Below are 25938 nucleotides of genomic sequence, written 5' to 3'. Positions count from 1 at the left end.
AAGTTGAAACCATGGAGAAATGAGATATTTTCCTATAAAGAAAAAACATTCTCAGGGAAGAATATTTTATCTTGCTTTTTAATTTCACTATATGTAAAGATAAAAAGAATCACACGGAATTTTTTTATTATAAGTTGTTTTTCATTAAAATAGCTGCATATTTTAATATACCAACTATGGTCTTGTAGTGTCAAAGACAATTCATGTAGATTTATAGCTGCAACTTGGAAAATCAAAACTGAAGATATAAATACATTTATTTTCCAGAACAAGCACCATGTCTAGAATTTGAGTTTGGTAAGTGAGTGATCTGAAATATTCTCTCTTAATTGGGTAATTGGGCCACATCTGGGAATTCTCAGGATTCACTTATGGTGGCTCTTTGCTCAGAGATCTCTCTGGCAGGGGTCAGGGGGCCATATAGAGAGCTATAAATTAAACCCTCATCAGCTGTGTGCAAGGCAAGTACATAACTCACTGTACCATCTCTCTGGTGGCCGATCTTTAAATATTAAGAAAAGTATTATCCTTATTTTTAACCAGGGATAATATTTGAAAGTAACTAGTTAAATCCTCCACTATCCAGTCACTGCCACGCTCTAGGCTGCTTTCTGGACACTCGGGCCCAACCTCACATATGAGTGAAGCCCCACAGAACCAGGTAAAGCAGAACTTTGTGACCTTGGACTCCAGACTCAACGAGACCCGGAAACCAGATCCTCTGTCTGCCTCCTCCAATCTCCGGTGCCCCAGGGATCAAACCCAGATGACCTACCCTACCCGCGCCAGATAAATACCTCATCAGCTGACCTCCATCCACTACCTCCACTACCCAACCACCACCATGCTCCAGGCCACTTTGCAGCCGTGCAACACACCATAAGACTCATAATATCCATTTTCCATAATTTCTGCACCATATTTGATGGGGTTAAAGTCTGGTGTGAATCATGGAAACACCCGTAAGTGCAGTTGGAGGCCTCCTTAAAAGCCTCTATCCCTCTCAGAGAGCCCGACATACTACTGAGAGTACCCTGTCCCCATGGCAAGCTACCCGTGGCATATTTGATATGCCAAAAACAGTAACAAAAATGGGCCTAACTTGCCTAACACTGAAAGAGCCCCCAGTTTGGCAGCATTAAGAAGAAAGAACAAGGAGAAGCTGATAAAATCCCAGGGATGAACTAGACTGCCAAAACGAAGAAGGACCGAAATGACTGCCTGTACTTTCAATGCATGTATGGTGGCATCGGAAGTATCCATCGAGGACCTGAAGGTGCAAGCACAGAAGATCAAGTACGACATCACTGGTCTGATCAAAATGAGAAGTCATCGATCACATCACGCCATTTTCGACACTGGAGAAGAACTGTTCCTCGGAACATTCAACAACAGAGAGGTTGGTGGCGTTGGTATCCTTGTCAACACAAACTTGGCCATTAGCATTGATTCATTCGAATGCCTAACAACCCAAATCAGATGATTACGCTTAAATGGATGTGGCTTACTGCTGGCACTTTGTATCTTTGTCGTCTATGTACCAACATCCAACTACGATGAAGAAGAAATTGAGAAGTTCTACATGGAGCTGGAGAAGAAGACCACACCTTCTACAAGACCATTGTCGGTGATTTTAATGCCAAGATAGGACTGAGCAGGTCACCTGAAGAACTCCATTTTGGGACCCATGGCCTAGAATGGAACGAACAGGGTGAGAGACTGTCTGAGTTCATCATGTCGACCAGGACAATACATGGTAACTCACGGTTCCAGAAGGACGAATCCAAACGCTGGACATAGGAGTCTCCTGGTGGACAGTTCCACAACAAAACTGACCACATCATATTCAATCGAAGGTTTTGCCTGACTGATGTCGCTATTGTCCCAAAATTCCAAACAGGATCGGACCACTGTCTCCTTCGTGCAAAATTCTACTTCACAGAGTGGGGAGAAAGGACTGCAAAGTTTAAGTTTAAGAAGAGAACTCACAGGATGACCACCAACTGGGAGCTCTTTGTCACTATTGCGGCAATGTGGGAAGATGCTGTCATTGACAACATCGACAAGGAATATGATCTACTGGTTCACCAACTCCATGAATGCACGAGGAATGCTGAGAGTGGGAAAGCCACAAACAGATGCCTGTCTTCGGAAACTCTCGAGCTCATTTGCCAACGTGGTTTGGCATGAGCCTCAGGCAATCACAAGCTAACTTCTGAGCTCCCAAAGCTGTGTAGAGAAGTGATAAAGGAAGACCTCAAAGAGAGGAGCAGGAGTGTTGGCCGATGCGGCAGAAGCTGGGAAAAGTATTCGCAATGCTCGCCTGTCCTTTGCCAACTACAAGAGCAAAATGACTGCCCTTCAACATCCTGATGGATCTATCACATCTTCCAGAAGGGCAATGGAGAGGATTATTCACGATTTCTACTCGGATCTCTTGGACAGCCACATCCACCTGCCCACATACCAAATTCCACAGGATAGATAGATATGTCATTCCCAACATCCTCCCTTCCGAAATTAGACACGCCATTTCATTGGTAAAGACTCATACAGCACCTGGTCCAGACAAGTTCAGACTCAAACACCTGAGGAATCTGCTGTCAGTACTCATCAATACACTGGCTCGGCTCTTCACATGCTACCTGTCCGTATGCAAGGTTACATCCCAATGGAAAACCAGCAGGACCGTTCTACTGTACAAGAAGGGAGACATCCATGACATTGACAACTATCGCCCAATCTGCCTGTTGTCCGTCGTCTACAAGTTGTTCACTAGAGTAATCCTCAATAGAATATGCAGAACACTAGATGAAGGACAACCATGTGAGCAAGCTGGTTCCAAAAAGGTTTAGTATGATTGACCGTATCCACACAGTGACCAAGCTCATTGAAGTTTTGCGAGAGTTCAAGATGCTGCTCTGTCTAGTGTTCATCGATTTAAAGAAGGCCTTTCAGTCTGTTGAGACTGAAGCGGTCATTGAAGCCCTAGCCAAACAGGGCGTTCAAACTCAGTACATCAAGATCCTCCACGAGCTGTATTACGGATTCACAACCAGTATCTCACATTCTACAAGGAAGTGATCATTGATTTATAGAGAGGGGTTCAGCAGGGTGATACCATTTCACCGAAACTCTTCAGTGCCACCCTCGAGAATGTCATGTGATGACTGGAATGGGAAGGAATGGGAGTGAAGATAGATGGTCGGCAACTACACCACCTCTGCTCCACTGATGACATCATTCTAATAACACCAAACATTCGCCACTTGGCACAAATGCTGGCCAACTTTGACCGTGAGTGTTGAAAGGTCGGACTATAGCTGAATCTCACCAAAACAATGTTCATGAAAAAAGAACTAGTCCCTGATGTTCCATTTGCTCTCAACAGAATGAGCTTCTCTGAATGCAGCAGCTATGTGTACCTGGGTTGAGAACGCAACATGAGAAATGACTTGGCGTTAGAACTGCGCAGGAGGAAGAGAGCTGTGTGGAATGCCTTCAAGAACATCGAAAAAGTGGTTAAGAGGATGAAGAACCTTTGGCTCTGGGCACATCTTTTAAATTCCACTGTTCTTCCTGCACTAACATACGCCTCAGAGACCTGGGCCAACTCAAACAGGATGAGGACGCTATTTGGATATCCCAAAGAGGGATCAAAAGAACTATGGTTGGAGTATCACATTTCACTCAATTGAGAGAAGGAATCTGGAGTTCCGACCTCTGTAGATGATCAAGAATCAAGGATGCTGTCTCATTTGCCAAGGCGTCATAAATTAGATAGGCCAGACACATAATGCGATTTAGCGATGACCGATGAACTAGAGCTGTTACTGACTGGATTCCACAGGACATCAAAAGATCGCATGGCTGTCCACCTACGAGATGGTCAGACTTCTTCCTCATAGCCCTCAGTGAATGGTTTGAGGCTCTTTGTGTTCCTGGAGCAAGCAGATACCATTGGCCTACACTAGCAAATGACAGGGATGAATCGAAACATTACTGGCTCCTGCTCAAGTAAATCGAAGATCAACGGGATGACAAGTGATACAAGTGAACTCATTTACTACAAGATTACTGTCGAGTTGCCCAACAAGACACTCGGTTTATTTTTCGTGTGTGGATTTCTTTTCTTTTCTTTTTGGGTCACACCTGGCTATGCACAGGGGTTATTCCTGGCTTTGCACTCAGGAATTACTCCTTGTGGTGCTTGGGGGACCTTATGGGATTCTAGGAATTGAACCCGGTCAGCCGCGTGCAAATGTCCTACCTACCGTGCTATCACTCCAGCCCTGTGTGGATTTTAAAATGGAGTTTATTAGGCTAATCTCTAGTTCTTGTAATTTTAGGACTCTAAGTCCAGCTAGTTTTTCTACTCTCTGCTCATTCACCTTACAAGTTGTGAGCAATGATCTCGTTTCCAGAGAGTGTATGTGTACCAGGAGAGAGAGAAGTAGAACACAAACACTAAGTTGAAGAAATAAAGATTTAAGAAAAGACTTTGGAACTTGTAACAAACTACCTGATCTTCCATTATTAAAGACAATTAGGAAGTAATTATGAATACATAAAATAATTTTTTTAAAGTATCAGTAAAATTTTCTATATATTTTTGCCAGGATTTCTTAAAATCTAGTGCTGGAAGAGGGTTCAATTATACTATCTGTGCCTGCCCAATTATCTTTCCTTTAGACTTTCTCTGAAGGTCACCAAAGATAGATCCATTCTTGAAGACTGTCTTAAGAATATTCTAAAACTAATGTCATCATAATTGAGGCACGCAATAAGTTACAAAAATCACAGACTGGTGAGATAGTATAGAGAGTCAGAAACTTTTTTGCAGGTGGCCTGACTCTGTTTCATACCTGGCATCATATATGATCTCCCAAGCACTGCTAGAAGTGATTCCTGAGCACAGTGGGGTATGCCACCCGAACCAAACAAAAACAAAAGAAAAATAGTTGCTTTATCACTCCCTAGAGCCTACGAATTATCTAGAATAAAGTTTCTAAAATCATTGAACTGCATACCTAAACACATGTGTTTTATGAAATGTAATATATACTTAAGTAAACCTGTTAAATGTTGTGAGCATTTGACACGGATAGATTAGAAGAAGATCCAAAGAAAAAAAGTGTTCAACATTTTAGTTTTTGTGCTGCCAAAGTAAGTACAAGTGTTCAAAATTATACAGGAAATATGTATTACAGAAAGAAGTGAAGTTTCCGGCCATCTGGCTACCCTAATTGATTAATTTCAAATGGTCTGCACTAATAATGATTCTGCTTTAACTCCCTAAAATTTAAAATGACTGAAAAGGTAAAAGCACCAATTAAATGGATTATCAATATATTTATGACACTAGTTATAATGATTCCCTCCCTCCCTCCTGCCCACCCTCCCTCCCGTCCCCACCCTCCCTCCCTCCCACCCTTTCTTTCTTTCTTTCTTTCTTTCTTTCTTTCTTTCTTTCTTTCTTTCTTTCTTTCTTTCTTTCTTTCTTTCTTTCTTTCTTTCTTTCTTTCTTTCTTTCTTTCTTTCTTTCTTTCTTTCTTTCTTTCTTTCTTTCTTTCTCCTCCCAAGTGGTATGAGGGGACCCAGGGCCGCTCACTGAATATTTGTCAAACTGAGTTGGTCGGTCAATGATAGGGCCTCAGAATGCTTGCTCCTCAGGTCTTGGAGTGTCAAGGAACACCAGGGCCACCCAGCAGTCCTAGGAGGCCACCAGGTCCACCCCTAGTATTGGTCAGGAAGACATGTGGTGCTTGGGCTAGTACTCAAGGTAGTCTCATGCATCCCTTAACCATTGAACCATCTTCTTGTCTCAATAATCATTTAGTTAGTGCTTTTTGTGCTAAATGATTTACTTTATCTCATGTAATTTCACAATGGTCCATGAAGTCAAAGTAATCATTATCCCCTTCTAGAGCTTGAGAAAGGATTAAGTAGCAATAACAGGTCATACATGACACTGACCAGGAATTCAACCTTGCTAGTCTCACCCAGAGAGCATACTTTCTATTACTATAATTACATTGCTTCTTCTGGTAATTAGGATTCGTATCACTTCTTATCACCTTAGAATGACCAAAGAAAGAAAAAATTATGTACCTCACTGTTGAGTTTGTTAATCTGTTGCTTGGTTTCCTCTGCTTTGATGAATAGAACAGCAGTTCCAATCTCTGGGTCTGAAAAGTAACACATGGACAGATAATGAGTTCTTTAAGAATCAGTCTAACATGTGAAGATAGGATCAACTAGAATAATGGAAAAGCCCATGCTTCTACTTTGAACCTTTTCTAATGCTTGTGTATTTTAGGCTCAGAATCCCTGAGATTGGACAAGTTTTGAGTGTTCTTCTGGATGATGCCTAACATATTTCTTCGCAGTTAGGAAAGCATCATAGTGGTGACTGTGATCACAGTGATAAGATGTGCCCATGGAAAATTCCCCCTTCTCCCTCACATAATCGCTATCATGCACACAATGATGGCACATTTTCTCTTTGACCATCTAAAAATATATCATAGCTAGTGCCCAAGTCATAGAAAAGTGATGTTCTTTTCCTTAGCTCTTTAATTTCCACATATTGATTCCTGTACCCATGAGAGCATTTCCTTCCCACCTCTATTTCAGTTGCTAATCTTCACTGCAGGGTGTTGTGTTGCTCTAAATGGTAATTTCTCCCATTTTCTGATTCTCTCGTCTTTATTTTTTCACTATGCTACTCTTCCAAATACATTTATTTCTGACAGGGACAAAAAGAACAGATGACTCATTGATAATTGGAGTGGAAAAGCTTTTCCTTTACTTATATATTTATATATATTTTGTGATATGAACATCTTATTATCCTAATTCTGGTCAATTGTATATGGGAAGTTTATTTGGGGGAGAAAAAGTCACTCAAAGCAACCTAAAGAAGCAGAGTAATAAAGCTTATTTTACAGAATATTTTTTCAAAGCAAATCCAATCATTTCATAAGAAAGCAGAGATTTTATACAAAAGGACTCTCATCCTTTAGGAGACAATAATGAACAGACAAAATATAATTGACTTTTATGGAGCCTAGCAGGAAAAAGGCATCTTTTTCCTAAAAAAAACTATGCAAGAGGTATTGATTTTTTCCTAAGGACAAATACTTAGGGTTTTATGCATGGGAGCAGAATAGTAATAGTATTTTCCCTTTGTTCTTTTTCTAAGTAGTAATAAATTTCAATGTCAAAAAATTCACTTGTGAATTTTTTTATGTGAGGTCAAAGAAGAGATTTTTGTTAGAAATGCATGCAAAATATGAATGTGATAAAGAAAGACTGTATCAGTAAAGATAAGAAGCCGTAGAACTGAGTGATATTTAGGAATAGAGTCAAGGAAAAGCACTGCATGAATAGAACAGTATAGGAGTAGACATAGAAAAAGGGAGAAACTTTGTGGATGATCATTTAAAAAATGGTGGAAGGCTTGGTGAGGTTTTATGCATTATCTCCAGACTCAGGAGAACCAACAAAGAAAAATTCATATGGAATCTGGAACCACCATCAGGTTCCATGTGAACTGTACTTGTTTGACGGTAGTGACATTTTTGTGCCCCCAGAGTAAGAAGATCAATAATTAAATCGAATTAAGGAATCAGGATTGAGGTTTGAGATCTACTTTCCTTTCTCTGTCTCCATCTTCCTTCACATTGTACTCACCAAGAATTCTCACGAACTCCCTTCTATTTACTCACTTGAAGAGAATTGCTGGAGATAGGATTGTTAAGTGAGATGGAATACTGGCAACATACTCTCCCCAATTTCGCCTTTAAAAGTCTCTTCTCCCTCCCCCCCACCCTTGCTCTTACCCTTGGAGAAACTCTCAACAGGAGACAATCTCAGAGCTGAGTAGGAAGGGTATGAGGGAGCTGCTGGGAAATTGTTGACTTTTAGAAAATCTATTGGTTTGTCTACAAGTATTTGGTCTGAATATGCACACTTAAACATGTATTAATTTTTTGCTCTTTTCTAATTACATGTATATTTTCCTTACAATTTCTTTGTTATTTTTAATGTTCATTATATTGACATGACTTTTCATGAGCAATGAACTCAGGAAAGGAAGAGAGACAAAAATTTGGGTTGGGATCTCATTTACATGAACGATAGCACAGTGGATAGGGCATTTGCCTTGCATGTGGCCAACCTAGGTTCGATTCCTCTGTCCCTCTTGGAGAGCCTGGCAAGCTACCGAGAGTATCCCATCCGCACGGCACAGCCTGGCAAACTACCCATGGTGTATTTGATATGCCCAAAACAGTAACAAGTTTCACAATGGAGATGTTACTGGTGCCCACTTGAGCAAACCGATGAACAATGGGACGACAGTGCTACGGTGCTACCTTCGCAAGAGGTAAGTGCTGTGTATAAGCTCATCATGACCAACACTAACATCCTTCTGAAGTTGTTGTCTGACAAATTGCAAGTTAATCTTTGACCAAGTAAATTAGCGAAATATAACAATATTTCCTATAGAGAACAACCAAATCCTAGAGAACACTTCTGTCGGATAACGACTTTATAAATTAATCTGAAATTATAGTGGGGAACATGGCTATCCTGCGAGAAATAATAGAAGTTTTAGTCTCCCCAAATGCCGTTTATCTGGGCTGGTAAATGGCAGGGTGTCAGCTGGGACAGAGGAACAACTACAAATGATATAATACTGGAGAGACGCTAAGCACTTGTGGCATTGATACAGTCATACTGCATAAAAATATTCTGAGAAATGAAAAGTCATAAAAATATCTATGATAGATACTAACAGTTTAAAAGAAATATGACTCATAGAAAGTTTACCTCCAAGAGGAGGAGAAATTCTGGGCTCCGGCTTGATTCGTTCTGAGCCAAAATCAAAAGTCTGACTTTCTTCACTGCTGTTTCCGTCTTCAATTCCATCAACAATCCTTTTTAAAATAAAGGAAACTAGTTAGTTGTATATTTAAATTTCTGTAATCTGGTATATCTAGAAGACTGAAAAATATTGTCCTAAAATTTAAATAGTCCAGGCAGTGCCATCTAATATACTAGTTATTTTTTTTTAAAATAGAATTTTTTTTTAAAGAAACTATTCTGGTTTTTGGATCACATATAGTGGTGCTCGTGGCTTATTCCAGACTTTCTGCTCAGGAGCACTTCTGATGGGGCACCACATGTAGTGCAAAGCATCAAACCAGGGTTGGCTTAATCTTTGCACTGCTTCTTGAGCTCTAAGCAATCATTTGTTCTTATGCTTATTGAACATCAGTAATGTGGTGCGTCGCCAACATCAGCAATGTGTTTAGTGAAAAGTGAGATGAATTGTAAGTATAAAATGCAAATTGGATTTTGGAGGTTTCCGTAAAAATAGATTTCATTACTGGTTTTTATTTACGTTTAAAATAACAAGATTTGAGGAATATTGATTAAAATAAAATATATTACTAAAATTAAGTTTAGGTTTTACTTTTGCAAAATATAGATGTTAGGTAATTAAAAATTACCTGTATAGCTGCTCACAATTTAGCTGATATTTCTACTGAGAGCAATGCTTAGACTCTGTTCTCAGATTCAAAACCGTACACTATCTAATTTATTTTGTGAAATTTATTTAAAATCACTCTAGAGTTAAAATGTCTTCACCCAATGACAATATTATAATAGAAAATAACTTTGATGACATCTTTATTCTGAATTTTAAGAAAACTCTGAAATGAAAAGTGAATAATCATGTTTTAAATTACAATTAGAACTTCAGGTAGTCTTTTTTTTTGGTATATATGATATAACCTATTCATTATATTTAAAAAATACATGTCTATTGTAGAAACTGTACATGGAAAGCTAAAAACATCAGAAAATAAAAATCACATGAAATCTACAACAATTGCTAAGATTTTTTTATACATATGCTCAAGACTTTTTAAAAAAATCTATAAAACAAAAATATTTTTATATGCACAAGATAAGTTCTACAGAAAAATTTCTTTTCCATCTATCACACATTTTCCAGTTGTTTTATTTAAGTAAAACATCAGGAAGAATAATTAAACAATGTTTTTAAATTTCAATCTCTAAATTAATTTTTAAACATGAATGCTCACCTATTTTGTTAAAAATAAGTTAGTATTTTCTTAATGTTATCTCTAAATGATATATTGTGGGTTTTTTTTGGGGGGGGGTCACACCCAGCGATGCTCAGGGGTTACTCCTGGCTTTGCACTCAGGAATTACTCCTGGCGGTGCTTAGGGGACCATATTGGATGCCGGGGATAGAACCCGGGTCCGCCGCGTGCAAGGCAAACGCCCTACCAGCTGTGCTATCGCTCTGGCCCCCTATATTGTGTTTTTTAAAGTAACTAAATATACATTGTATTCAGAACCTATTCCTTGCAATTTTGAAAATACTTAACCTTCAAGTTTTACCTGCTACAATTTTACAGTAAAGAGTTTTAAATACTTTAATGGATTCCTGAGGAGACTGAACGCCTAGTGACTATGAAATGACCGAACAGAGGACATGAAACAGGAAGCATTTAGTAAGTTACCCCATGCCTCTGTCACCCTATTTCTACTGATCATTCAACTGTTATGCACCTAGCCTCTCCTATATTTTTTAGGTCAAGATTTTTACTCTCAAAACCTTTAGTTGATCCTTAAGTGAATTTTTAAGAATGAAAAATTATGATAGCACCATTTCACCTCTTGCAAACACCAGAAATAAAACCAAAGTTTGTTCATTCAGCACAATGAAGTAAATAGCATAGAAAATAAAAATCAAGACTTCATTTGTCTTATAATTTTAATCATTGTTCCATGAAATATATGGTAAAATCAAATGTCAAGAGGCTAACTGATAGATTTTGTTGCATCTGCCTTATTTCCACTTAAAACTATGAGATTACAATGTATAGATATACATTTATATTAATTGGAAGAGATAAATGGATGGAAAGAGCCAAGAAGGAATTCTGAGCATGTAATGAACCTTTTTAAAATAATAACTAAAACTAATTTTCTTTTTTTTTATTTTTGCTTTTTGGGTCACACCCAGCGATGCTCAGGGGTTACTCCTGGCTTTTGCACTCAGGAATTACTCCTGGCAGTGCTTGGGGGACCATATGGGATGCCGGGGATCGAACCCGGGTCGGCCGCGTGCAAGGCAAACGCCCTACCCGCTGTGCTATCGCTCCGGCCCCTAAAACTAATTTTCTACCTTACACACGTCTATAGAGTCAAAAGTTATTAAAAAATCGAAAAACTGAAAAATACAGACTAGGAAATTGCAGTTGAAAAGCTCATAAAGGTCAAAGAACCTATTAACTTGGTGTGAATATCAATAAGAGGCAATCACTTTCCCTTGGGAAGAATTATACATTAGGTCTCCTTACCTTGGACTGAGGTCTGGGGGCCCAGCACTATTCAAAGTTGAAAGCTGCAATTTCAAGTTCTTCTCTTTCCTTTTCCCATGATTGGGAGGATCAGTTTCTTGTTTGGTTTTGGGAGAATTTGAACTTGAGACTCTGATAGGTGAATGAAATGGCACTGTTCCTGAGGCTAGTTGTTTCAGACTTAACCCTAGGTAGCTTTTATTACTGCCAGGCTTCTTATTGCGTGAAAAAGAGGATCCTCTTGTGTAGATAGGAGATAGAGAGGCTGTTTCCTCTTCTTCCCCATCCTCCTCCTCCTCTTCATCTTCCACAATGGATGGGAGTCTCTTCTTGATGCTGCCATTTCCCTTTGGCTCTGACTAAATCAGTGGATAAGACAGATTAGCACAGATTGAAAAATGAAAAACAAAAAGTCAACTCAAAAATGCTAAAAGAGTATACCGTTAATGATGGAGGTCCCACCGGCTCAAGTCAAATCCCCTAGAGAGTTCTATTATTTATCCAGGTGTTAAGACTCCTCACTTTGATGTTCTCTGGGTTCACCCTTTCCACTTTCCTAGTATTCTCCTGTCAAACCTCCCTTTGGTCTTTTAATCTTTCTTCATGAGGAACTGTGTGAAAGGTACATTTATCAGGTTTGCCTTTACCTTTCATCAATCTGTCATTTGTAACAGTATATGATGTTGAGCTCTTAGGAATACAGACACCTTGATTTTAATGGAAGGTCATGGGCTTTTAAAGTTTAAAGGTGTTCAGTGGTATTTTATAAGGAGACCCAAGAGCAAAATTATATTAGCCCTGAGAATAAAAACCTTTCCTATTTTAGATCATGCACACGAAAAAAAATCACAAGTATCCTCAGATACAACCACTGCTTCCTGTCCAAGTTGTTCTCTCAAGAAGTTAGGCTAACCAATATGGCAAACTATTTTATATTCCCCAAGAAGAATCTTGAAACAAGAAGACATTCTTGCCCAAACAAGGCAAATACTTGCCAAACTAAGTCATAGGACCAACGTACTTTTTTTTTTTCTTTTTGGGTCACACCTGGCAATGCACAGGGGTTACTCCTGTATTTGCACTCAGGAATTACTTCTGGTGGTGCTCGGGGGACCGTATGGGATGCTGGGAATCGAATCTGGATCGACCTCATGCAAGGCAAACGCCCTACCCGCTGTGCTATCACTCCAGTCCCGAACAATGTACTTTTTGATTGGATTCTTCAACCACATAGGATAAGATGAAGCAAGATGGGGTGGGAAAGAACAATTTTTTGGTGTGTAGAGGGGGCACTGCTGGTGGCGCTCAGGCTAAATCCTGACTCTGAACTTGGGGATCACTCCTGATGGTGCTCAGGGAACATATGTGGTCTTGGGGATCAAACCTGGGTCAGCTGCCTATAAGGCAAGCACGTTTACCCACTGTCCTGTGGAAAGAACAATTTAATTGATGATAGAGGGGCAGTTTGAAGAGGACAGCAAAGACTAGCCTCATTAGCGGCTAATCAAGCCTATTTCTTGTTCTGTTCCAGACATGGCAGTTTTGCTCCAAAATATCAAGTTATTTTCTGAAAAGTACGACAAGGTACACCTGCTCATCAGTAGTTTCTAATAAAATAATGTAACAAATGTAAAAGGTCCAAGTAAAATATCTAAATATCATACACTATTTTGGCTAAACCTTCATTTTAATACACTATTGGCACATTGACATACATAGATTTTATTTAAGTAAATATGACCTCCAAAATGAACTTGAACTAGGGTGCAAGAATCTTTTCAGTTTAGCCATAGCTGTTAAATGAAATGACCAGTTTCCCCATGAAATTGAAGTTGGTGGTATTTTTGTTTTGTTTTTTAAAATATTAATAGCTCAACATTTCTTGAAAAATGATACTATTGGCTCATCTTTCCAATTATAGATAACTTTAACAAATGAAGTCGTAGTTATTTAGTGAAACAATCATGATTTTCCTTATATTTGCTTTACGCATTTAGAAATTCTGTGCTTTGAATCAAAGTTGGGCCCACGTGGAATTGAAGTGGAACATTTGTATATTAGCACTGTAGAACAGAAGGATTATCTCACCAGCTAAAGACTCAACAGGGCAAACTTATCAAAGAAGTGAAAAACAGTGAGTGTGTATTCTCTAATTGGACTTCTGTTTATATTTACACTGACAATTCAATCATTCCTTTGTTTCAAGGAGGCTCCATTAGCTCTAATACAATTCTCTGGGTCATAACGTCTGTCTACTTACTTACTTCTGTAACTAATGATACAAAGATCTCACTTCTACAAACATGTTAGAACTTCATGCTTTGAGTTTGTCATGGAAATTTGATGCCTTGGATAACTTGAGTAGATACTGACTTCTTTGAGTAATGCAGTTAACAATACTTACAGCAAGAGTGAATTGTACAGTATACCACATTTGGATACAGGACTGAACCTCTTAGATTATTAAATATCTCAACCCACAATAGTCTCTGTACACGAGTATTAGTGACTTTTTTCAGGCCATCTAATAAGAAATGGCTGTTTCTCTAGTGTAGGTGGATTCACCCATGGTAGGTGAATTTTTTGTATAGGTGGATTCATTTTCATAAAATTTAACCACAGATTCTTCTCTTGATCCATCCCTTCATTCTCTTCTTGACAAATGCTTCTATAATGGGAATGTGATTTTCGCACAGTCACAGGAATCTCTTATTTAATTCATGACATTTTGTGGGGTAGTCATTCAAACTCAAACAATGAGATTCACTCTGATCTGGTACTACTCAGGAAGCTGATTCACCTTGAATACAAGGACTTTCAGTTACCTGATCAGAGAAAACATACTACCTATAACCTTGACCTAGTGGAAACTGTCTTTACAATCTTGATTTCCTTACTTATAAATTGGGAAACTGAGAAAATTAAATATTGGACAATAGTACTTAAGTATTTAGAAATATGCATAGAAAGTGCTTAATAAGTGCTTGGCTTTGTGATGATGATGATGATGATGATGATGATGAATAAAGGAAAATATTGAATTCACTTAGTTGCTACAGAATACTGATCTCTGTATATGCAATACTAACCTTTATCTTGGCTAAAAAAACTTTAAGCAATGGACCCTATTCAAAGATCACCTTTTCCAGCTTCTTTTTCCACTTGGTTTTGGTCATGAGGCTAAACTTTTAAGCTGACAGCAATGAGCAGGCAGATTGTAAGAGAGCTTTAGAAAGTTTCCTATAAAGAATCCTCTGCTCTTTCACGTTTCTTTGCTTTGCCATGTGAAACATGGATAAAAAAGATGGATCTTCAGCAGTCTACTAAGAGAATGATATCTTGATGACTGAAAGAATTCATTTTGAGGATGGTAAGAAAGAAAGAAAATTCGGAATCCTAGTGGCACACAGTTATATCACCCACTTCTGGAAATGACATAAGAGAAACCAATATCTAACGTCTGAATATTAAGTTGGTCTGCTAGCCAATAAACCCTCCTCCAAATAACATTAGAACAGTGGTTTTTTCCCCCTTTTTTTAAAGTTAGGAATGGTGTATTCTTGGTTGGGATGTTCCCTTTTGGAGCACTATGAAAGAATAAGAATTGAAATGGGAAAAACCCAAAAGAAGGTCAAATTTCTCTTCACAAGAAAGCAAATACAAGAAATGCCCAAGAAAGGGGGCACAATAAGGAAAGGTTGCTGTTGAAAAACTAAATGATAATTTTGCTTGATCTTGAGAATGGAATTTTGTCAAGGTAAGAGAGGAAAAAAAGACAACTAGTTCCAGAGAAAAAATGGTTTAAAAGCTATGAGTGATTTTCAGAACTTAAAAAACGGTCTTCAATAATATTAAAAACAGATATAAGTGCTTCCCTACCAATTAATCTTCAGAAAATGATGAGTATCTTTGTAATGTGTTTTATAATTTAATTTATTTGCATGTTTCTGTGTGCATGGGTGAGTGTATGCATGTTTATGAAATTTGTATTGGGTTCTGCTTTAAGGAGAGGAAAAAAAGAAAGAGAGCAAGAAAAGAAACTTTTTATAAGGCCCTCTCACAGAATTATTAGTAATTAAATATACTTAACAAAAATGATAGCTCACATTTGGGGAAACTTCTATTTGACATTGAAGGGTATTTAAATGTTGGTGCTGTCTTAAGAACTCAAGTGAAACTACTTCCAGAATGGCTCTGAACAATATATTTTGTATTATGGATAGTCATGTTATATCATCAACTGAATTCTTACCAAAAAATTTGACTATATCTTTCAAATACAAAGTACTTCTAAGCTCAGCACCACAAGACATTGCTGCTTTTGGCATGTCTTGGTGACAAACTTTATAGCAGTAACACTAGCACTTGAATGACATGGTTTTCAAGATTCCTGCATTTGCAAATTCAAAAAAGTTAGTTTCCATTTTCCTATGGAAGCGTATTAAGAATATAAAGAAGTAAATACACAAGATCTTTCAGAGGGAGAAAGATTTATTGGAAATCCTACAGATTTTAGCTAACTTTTTTGCTGTTTGGTAAAAGCCATACCTGTGAGACTGTAGTTTTGTTCGATAATCTTGATATCACCTGAAAGAACAAACAAACAGAAGTTGTAACAATCATTTGCACCTTCCCTAATGATTTGAGATTGGGGAACTGTAGTTCAGTGTGTTGAGGGTGGGGATTATAGATCCAGTGGAGTCCAGAACAGAGAAAATATCTCCTGAAAGATTTACCTCTCACACTGTACCCTATAGGACAACTACTGACCAAAATAAAAGAGAAAGAGAGAGAATAAGAATTTGAAATTAATACAGCACACCACTCCCTGTCAATAATAATGAAAATAATGCGCTTATTGGTTATATTTTTGTGTCTTGGTACTTCATTCCCCTTTTACTTTCCATCTCCTCTATTCCTTTCTGTGTGCTAAATTGTTTCATTTCCATGAATTCCCCCACGCCCCCATGACTCTGAGAGAACAGAAACCTGTGGATTTTCTTATTTAATCCTATTTTTAAAAATGTGTCTACACCTGTCTTGTTTACTTGAATATGAGGGTGATACCTTCTTTCTGACCCATTAATTTGATTCATATGATGCTCCTTGTGGACTAGGATGAAGTGACTAAGAGATATTAGTTTCACTTTTTGCATATATTTAAAAGTAGCTAAAAAGATAAATATAATTTTTCCATATAAAAGCATTTAAAAAGATAAAATTGTTCAGTGGAATATCTGTTATTGACTGTTGAACAACCTGGTGCTAATTTTATACATATCCTCTTAGAGTTATCCTATGCCAAAAAATTATTTAAAAATACCACAAACATTTCTATACATGTTGGCTAATGTTCCTCTGGTGACATCTTATAGCCTAGTTCTCCCTTTCGGAGAACCTGGCAAGCTACCGAGAGTTTTCCTGCCCACCTGAGAAAGCCTGGCAAGCTCCCTGTGGAGTATTCATATATCAAATACAGTAACAATGATGGGTTTCATTCTCCTGATCATGAAAGAGCCTCTAATGCAGCACCGTTGGGAAGGACGAGTAAAGAGAGGCTGCTAAAACCTCAGGGCTAGGACGAATGGAGACGCTACTGGGCCTGCCCGAGCAAATCGACAATCAATGGGATAATAGTGATAGTGATAGTGATTGAATTTAAGTGGCCATCTATTATTAAAAAAAGAAAGTAGTTCATCAAATTATGACATGCCAGCAGTTGTAGGCACATGGTAATTTTAGATTTATAATTTATAATTAAATTTAGAATTTAATTGCTTAGATATAGTAAAAAAATCTGTGTCAGAGAATTACTTAGGTTTGGATCTCAGGACACTTTTTTATTGTTGTTGTTGAAAATTTTTAAATTAAATTTAATTTTAAAAAATCACTGTAAGATACACAAAGTTGTTCATGATTGGTTTCAGTCATACAATGTTCAGGATACATCTTTTATAAAATCAAAGTATATAGTATTATAGAAGAGTACCTTAAAAATATGTAATTTCCACGATAAAGAAGTTTTGGAAATCATGATATATTTTAGAAACACACACCACATATAAGCCACATTGTTTTATGTTCAAGCATATTTCACTTTAAAGTGGTAATAGAACCTATAAATTAACATAATTATATTTACATTAAAAACCCCATATAGTTGAAAATGATCTGCCTAGAAAATGAGACATATTTGGTAATTCTCTTATCCTCTCACTTTTTTTCTAAATGATTAGGGAAATAGTTCTGTTATTATTTATACAAATGCCAGCATCATTATTGCTGTGCAAATATATGTTTCATCAATGTTTAATTTGATCAAAGCAGTCAGCCCATGCTACATCTGTTTAGCTGCCTAAATATGCATTACTCAGAAGTGCAATAGACATAAGTTTTGTAATAATTTCCTAAATGGTGACAAATAAAACAGCCGAATAATTAAAAATGTGAAAAATAAAGCAAAATTATGATGTTGTTGATGCTATTGGTAGACAAAGCTATTTTTAAAAGTTTTAATCACCGCTTAAATGAGAGAAAGAATATCCTAGTGGTATTCAGAGGTGAAGAGGTCCAAGTCACATGCCCTCAGAGGTGTCAAGAGAAACTGCCCTTAGTATCTTGTGGGTTGGCTATAACTCTAGAATCCTTGGTTTACTACTAGTTTAGGTTCTGTCAAGTTGTTGAATCCCTAGTTGTTTGCTATAGTATATCTCAAAAATATCTGCACATAAAAGACTTGAAGTGATCCTAAAGACTTCTTTCTGTCATTTATGATTGCTTGCAAACATAGCAAATATAAAGTATTTTAAGGTGCACTTCTTTAAAAAACTGACTCTAGAGCTCTAACTCAATGTTCTTTCTCTTGGTACTAAGTGGGGCTTAGGTCTCAATCCATTGAAATGTTTGATTTTAGATAAGATTTTAAGATTGCTATAAATAAGACCTTCAAATTTCAAAATATGAGGCTAGTCAAGTGTTTCTTTGATCATTTTACGACTCATACAAGCTCTGGCTTGGAGGTGAACTTTCTGTAAATCTGATGAATTCTAGGTATGATAATACTTTTCTCAGAAAAATTGGAATAGATAAAGCTGAAAAATGTTTCTCATTCCCATTTTTTTTATTTCAGAAATTAGAAGACTCAAGGCTTTGACAATTTTGAGGAAGGCAGTGAACCAATTTTGAAATGAAATGCCATACCTAGAAAAATATGCAGAACTGTTGGCAATCTCTAACAGATATTTTCTGTCCGTTATTATTTTTAATTGAGTGAAGACCGTTTTTAGGGCTGAATATGTTATCAGGATAGAGTGCTAACATACCATACCCACCACAAGTGTGACTACATTCTTCCACCACAATCCACTGGATCTATATCACCCTTTTAATGCGCCTCTTCCCTTTGTTAATCTTTGTTCATTTTAGTTCTGTGGTCAGAGTCAGAGCCAAGGGTTTGTTTTGGTTTAATTTAGCCTGTTCCCTTGCTTAGCTTCTTTACATAACACATGTAAGTGAGAATTCTTAGTTTTTGTCTTTTTTACTTTTATCTAAGTCCCAAGATCCCTTTTTGAATGTGAGGCTGTCAGGATCCAGACAGTGCCAATGAATTTTTCTTGGCACTGAGGTAAAAATAAAGGAAGAAAGAAACAAAAGAAGGGAGGAAAGAAGAAGGAAAAAAAGAAAGTAATAAGGAAGAAGAAGGAAGGAAGATGCTTTAAAGTAGCCATGTGCTCTGAAGAAGCTGGAGATAACAGTACATGGGTTAGAGACTTCCCTTATCCGACCACATTTTACTTGGTGTTCCCTTCTCTGAGTTGCCCAGAATGAGACCAGTCTTCAAGCCATGGAGTCAACCTCCTGGCACTTATTTCTACTATTCTTGGGTGTTAGACTCCTAGTCTATTATTCTATATTCCACAGATGAGTGCAATCTTTCTATGTCTGTCTCTCTCTTTCTGATTCATTTCACTTAGCATGATACTTTCCATGCTGATCCACTTATATGCAAACTTCATGACCTCATTTTTTTCTACCAGCTGCATAGTATTCCATTGTATAGATGTAGCAAAGTTTCTTCAACCAGTCATCTGTTCTAGGGCACTCAGGTCTTTTCCAGATTCTGGATATTGTAAACAGTGCTGTGATGAACATATAAGTGCAGATGTCATTTCGACTATACTTTTTTGCTCCTCTGGGATATATTCCCAGCAGGAGGGGTGACGCGTGGCGAATGTAGACTAGAGACTGAACACAATGGCCGCTCAACACCTTTATTGCAAACCACAACACCTAATCAGAGAGAGAGAATGAAAAGGAATACCCTGCCATAGTGGCAGTTTGGGGTGGGGGGGAGATGGGACTGGGGAGGGTGGGAGGGACGCTGGGTTTACTGGAGGTGGAGAATGGGCACTGGTGAAGGGATGGGTTCTCGAACTTCGTATGGGGGAAACATGAGCACAAAAATGTATAAATCTGTAACTGTACCCTCACGGTGATTCACTAATTAAAAATAAAAAAAAAGAAAAGTGCTCCTTTGAGCTATTCTGGCAATAGCAGTGAGCTGAGAGTAAGATTTCAAGACCAAAGCAATGAAGGCCTTGGTAACTAAGGAAACATTTTATCAATAGGAAAAATGAGTTTTAGCCATGGCCTAGTTTCTCTATAGGACACAAAAAGAATCATCTCAATGTTTATAGATTCTTGAATTATTTTATTATTGAGTACTCAGACCTTTGAAACTTGGGCCTAAGTACCAGCCTTAAAGCAATATATTTTAGAACTCACCAAAATACCCTACCATATTCAGCATGCCAGAATATTACACTAATAAATTTATTATTAAACATATCATCTTTTCCGCATTTGTAAAATTTGAATAATTCGAATAGCATATTATGCTACATATTATTATATAATTTTTTAATAGTAAATATATGACTTGTCAATGACTTTCATTCTAAATCCCAGCTGATTTGGGGGTGATGACTCTTTATAATGAAGGAGCTGTTCTGTGTTTTCCTGTTAAGAGTATAACATTAGTTCTGCGCTCTACCCAATTGATGTCAAACACAGTACACAGAGCCCTTCTCAGAGTTGGATGGAAATAAAAGATGTATCCAAATCCTCCCTAAAATAAATAAATAAATAAATAAATAAAGACTTCTCTTATCCTGTGAACCCTGATTCGAATTCTGTCACAACATATGATTCCCAGAACACTGCCAGGGGTCACTCCTGAGCAGAGCCAGAAACAGCCTCTGAATACGTTTGGGTGGGCCCCAGAACTCATAATCCTACCCTCTTTCCCCACCTCAAAAGTCAAGAGTTAGAAGATCTAGGATGGGAATTTAAGTTTCTGGCCAGAAAAGATTATCTCCACTGTAACAGGATGAATAGCAGCAGAAAACCAGGCCTGTGCCCATCACAAGCCTATCCGCTCACATCATTCACACATACCTCTGAGCAATGCCAGATACACGTATGAATGCTCTGGCTCGGAGGTGAACTCATGTCTCTGAGGATATAGGTTTAGATGCTAGTTCTAGGTCTGGGCTTACACACAATTTTTTTAATTTTTAAAAATTATTTTATTTTTTGCTTTTTTGGGTCACACATGGCGATACCGAAGGGTTATTCCTGGCTTTGCACTCAGGAATTACTCCTGGCAGTGCTTAGGGGACCATATGGGATGCTGGGAATCGAACCCGGGTCAGCCGCGTGCAAGGCTAAAGCCCAACCCTCTGTACTGTCACTCTAGCCTCTTACATATTTTTAAAGATATGAGAGAGAGAGAGAGAGAGAGAGAGAGAGAGAGAGAGGGAGGGAGGGAGGGAGGGAGGGAGAGAGAGAGGCAGAGACACAGACACAGACACAGACACAGACAGAGATAGAGACAGACAGAGACAGTAGAGAGAGGGCGGGAAGGAAAGAGGGAGGGAGGGAGAGGGAGGGGGAGTTTGGGTTGTATGTAGAAGTATCTGGAGGACGATGTGATGTTGGGGATCAAACTTGAGGCTCCCACATGCAAAACTTGTGTTACAGCCCTTTGTGTCACATCCCAAAGACCTCCCATATTCTTTAACACGAACTATATAGGCCACAGCTTCACACACAAAACTTGGGAGTGCCCCCTCCTGTGTTCCCCCTAGGTGCTGTCCTCTAGGGACGAATGGGGGGATTCTTAGCAGGTGGAAAGCAGAAGAAGGGGAGATGTATGTCCCCGCTAATTAATGTCCTGTGCACGATGAACTATCACCTCCCAGTCACACCCACATGTCCTCAAGGATGAGGGAGAAGAGGCAGGGATGCTTTGCTACGGAGACCAGGCGGCTGCTATTGTATTTTCACTTCATTTTGGCCATAAGTGCCTGAAAAAATCAAGCCCTTCATCTAGCGCTGGGCATGAGTCTCTTGTCTTGTAAAATGCAGGCTGTCTCACTTTCTTCTTCTTTTTTTTTTTTGCTATGGCTGATGATAAGTGATAATGGGAATGTCTTCATGTTCCTATTGACCATCTATGTGTCTTTCTTGGTGAAATATGTTCAGAATCTTTTCACCTTTTTTTGGATGCTTTTATCATCATCATTCAGTTTTGTGAGGGCCTCACACATCTTTGGATTTTAGTCTCTTTGTTATAAGTGTAGTATGTGAATATTTTATCCCGTGCAATAGGATACATAGTTTCTTTCACGTTGCAATAGATTTTCAGTGGTTGTAATCTCATGTTTACTTTTGCTTTGGTTTCTAATGGAGAGACATATTTTTAAAGGCTAAAATAATGACGATGGAGGAAAGGAGAAGTAAATCAGACATAAGAGAAGGAACAGAGATCATAGCAATAACATCTTGAAAAGAATAAAGAATGTCATGGGATAGCCCACAGACCATTGAACCCTATTCTCAGTCTTTTAGGATGGGGAAGGTACATGGGTAGAAGACTTGAAGACATGTATGACACAAGATTAGTATGGATAGAGGTAAGATCCTGACATCTCCACACCCCTAAATTGTAAAGAAACACATCCTTAGCTATGATGAATTGGTTTAAAAAGTATCCAAATTGGCCAGGTTCAATCCTTGGCTCCTATATGGTCCTCCAAGTCGCACCTGGAGTGATCTACAGGCACAAAGCCAGGAATAAGTCCTGAGGAACAACGAGTCCAAAATAACAAACAGTGAAGAAATGTATCAAAGTAGATTTTCTCTTCATTTTTCCCTCGGAACCAGTGACATAGATAACCTATCACCCTGTGAGTCCAGTAAAAACATTGAGGGGGATTTTAATCTTGGAAAATTACTGCTCATTGGCGTGGGGAATCAGGTGGAGAAATGGTCTCTTAGTACTCATATTATCTGCAACAAAAGAGAAATTCAGAGGCATAAGCCTTTTCTTTTTTCAAGCGTGAATAGTTCTCAAAATTTTACTATTGAGTTTGAATTGCAAATGGAAATAAAACTTACTAAATTTTGTAGCAATTTAAGGTTTCAAATGCAATTTATCTTTAATGTCTATTATACTGGAGTCATTTCTATAAAAGCTTTCATAGGTTTATATTTGGCTTTGGCCACCAAACTCATTTTTTCCTCTCTGTTCTTAAATCTTTCAGTAGTAACTTAACTTTTTATTTGAATTTTCATGACTTTCAGTTGGGAAAGGAGTGCTTTCATTTCTTTTTATGCATTTATCCTATCCATTATAGTGCCTCTGAAATATGAGAGATGGTATTATCTAGAATGAGATGATTTGGGTTCTTTAAGGATGTGTCATTAAAATTAAAAAGTGTCATTAAAATAAAAAAATTATTAAGGTACCTCTATTTACAAAGCTACTCATTGAGAAGTTTCTGGCATACAGTGGTCCTATATCATTTTCTCTGCCAGTGTCAACTTCCCCCCACTGATGTCCTCAGGTTCTCTTCCATTCCCCAAGGCTGCCTCCCTGATAGGCAAAGCTCTAAGTAGGACAATTATAGTTCGAGTCTCTACAGTGTTGGCTCTGTGGTTTAGATATAAATATGTACCACATATATACACAACCAATGTGCCTGAAGGTCCTTTGCACTGACCTCCTGCATACTCATTTTTCTTTCTCTTCTATTCCTTCCTTCCTTCCTTCCTTCCTTCCTTCCTTCCTTCCTTCCTTCCTTCCTTCCTTCCTTCCTTCCTTCCTTCCTTCCTTCCTTCCTTCCTTCCTTCCTTCCTTCTTTCCTTCCTTCCTTCCTTCCTTCCTTCCTTCCTTCCTTCCTTCCTTCTTTCCTGTTATTCTATATTCTATACTCTTGGGATAGAAACATGAGGCTATCTGGTATTTATCCTTCTGGCTTACTTCACCTAACATGATATATTTCAGTAGCAGTGAATTGCATAATTTCATCATTCCTTACAGCTGCACCATATTCAAATTGTGATTATGAAATATATGTGTGTATATATATATACATTGTATATATGTATATATACATTCATAAGTGCATATACACATATAAAATATTCCATTGTGTGTATGAAGTAGTGTATATATAATATGCATATGTATCTGTATATATATCTATATCCGTAGGATGAAGGTGTGCACCCCAACTACTTCATAATCCACTCATCTTTTGTTGGACATCTAACATTGTTCCATATCCTAGTGACTGTGCTAAGTGCTGTAGTGAATAATGCTGTGCAAATGTCCCTTTAAATCAATGTTTTTGTGTCCTTGACTTGTTTTAAAAAATGGAGCTTGAGTGGTTTCTCAGTTCTGGTTAGGCATTGTTAACAAACTTTTATTATTCAAGTTCTTAGCTCTTTTGTGTGGAGGAGGGGTTCAAATCCGGCAGTGCTCAGGGCTTAGTCCAGGATCTGTGCTCAGGGATTGCCCCTGACAGGGCTCAGGGGGACATATGGGATGCTATGGATCAAACCTGTATTGCCTGTGCCCTATCACTGTACTATCACTCAGGCCCATATTTTTAAATAGGCTAGACCACCAAAAGGCTGGCTATAATGAAGCCAGAAGGCAGGATATCTGAATGGAATTCACAATATGGACTAGGAATCTTAAACTATAATCTATTGATTAGTGATCTGAGGAAGACATAAAATTGATTTCTATTATTTACTTGGTTCATAGGTCAGAATTCCAAGTATACATTTGAAAATGTTCTTATACACCAGATTTTTGGGGAGGGGGTGGGTGGACTGGGGCTGACATATCTGCATGGGTCAGGGGGTCTCAGACATTTTGGTAGTGATGAGGTGAGGTAACTATACCAAGATCATAAATGTTAACACCTTTGTAAACAGATTATCTTAACTATAACAATTTTTTAAAAATACTCTCATAACTATAGACTAATATAAAACTTTAATGTGCTCTAGTATGAAAACATTTCTGCAGCTGATTACTCAAATGGGAAATGAGATATGAATTATATGCCTATTTTTTATGGCAGATTCATGATATTCTCTGCTTTGTTAATATTGTCATCTTGATTAAGCCACAAAGCAGATTGAAAGAGCATGTGTCCTCGTTCATAAAAAGGCTTATCAAATATTTTATCTCTTCATTGGACAGGAGCATTACCATAATTGGTGACTGTTTAAGATAAAGAGAAATTGAACGAAGGACACTCACAAATAATTCTGTGACTTGCATAGGTAAAATGATCACTCTTATACAAACTTTAAGTAATGTAAGTCATGTTATAGAGGCAAGCAGCAAATCAATCTTATTTTCATTTCTAATCATTTTCTTTCTCTTACAGACATAAGGGGAGAGGCCAATAAGTAATGATGATACCAATTATAGGTGGCAGATGAGAAGAGAAATTTTAATTTCTAGAGAAAGGATCAGTCCAACAGGGAACATTGATATTTTACTAAATAAGTCTGAGAGTTCACCACCAGGTAGGGTAAGGATGAAACTGTTGAGGCTGCTTTGAAACTCTCAGTGGCATATAATGAGTTTAACTCTTTTTATGTAATTGAAACAATAATGATATTTTAATTTAAAAAATCCCTAAATATTTTGATGCTTCCCAACTTCACCACAAACCTTGAGGTGAAAACAAACTAAGATGGAGAGAAGAATTCTCTTTCTCCAGGCAAACATCACAGTGTCCTATACAGCCAGTCCAAATCAAGTAACGATATTCTGAATTTAGTCTTTACTATCTGAGAAGCTGGGAATCAGAGTTGAGTCTTGAATATATCACAGAACATTTCACTGACATGTACTATGAAAAAACTTTGTCATGGGGAATGGTAGGTACTATATGTAGAAGGTACTATAACATAGTAATAAGAGCTAGGGGTTTTATTGGTCTTTTCACTTGTCAGCCATAGAATTGTTGGGAGAATACTAATTGGGATAGGATGGATAATGCTGAGGAAGCAAATAATGTGCCAGATTTCAAAGACTTACTAGATGTATTTTATGTTTCATTCAAATGCGGTTTGATGAGTGTCAAGCAGTTGTTCTCTAATGGTAATTCATGAACATGTCTTTCTCTTCTGTAGGTCTGACATTGTGTGGTCTCAGTATTGT

General features: G+C 37.8%; 1 protein-coding gene across 1 annotated transcript in view; it reads right to left on the bottom strand.

The window, feature by feature from the left end:
• The window catches only part of KCNH8 (potassium voltage-gated channel subfamily H member 8), a 384704-nt gene that overhangs the window by 24693 nt on the left and 334073 nt on the right, over positions 1–25938 (bottom strand). Inside the window, exons 12-15 of the mRNA XM_004603820.2 lie at positions 15954–15992; positions 11406–11764; positions 8836–8942; positions 6112–6188 (exon numbers count right to left, since the gene is read on the bottom strand). Of these exons, the coding sequence (XP_004603877.2) occupies positions 6112–6188; positions 8836–8942; positions 11406–11764; positions 15954–15992 (582 nt within the window). The remainder of the gene's footprint in view (positions 1–6111; positions 6189–8835; positions 8943–11405; positions 11765–15953; positions 15993–25938) is intronic.

Source organism: Sorex araneus, chromosome 4 (genome assembly GCF_027595985.1).
Source record: "Sorex araneus isolate mSorAra2 chromosome 4, mSorAra2.pri, whole genome shotgun sequence".
In the NCBI taxonomy this organism is placed as follows: domain Eukaryota; kingdom Metazoa; phylum Chordata; class Mammalia; order Eulipotyphla; family Soricidae; genus Sorex; species Sorex araneus.
Note: the sequence above shows the minus strand (reverse complement) of the source record. Positions and strands in the feature narration are given on the sequence as shown.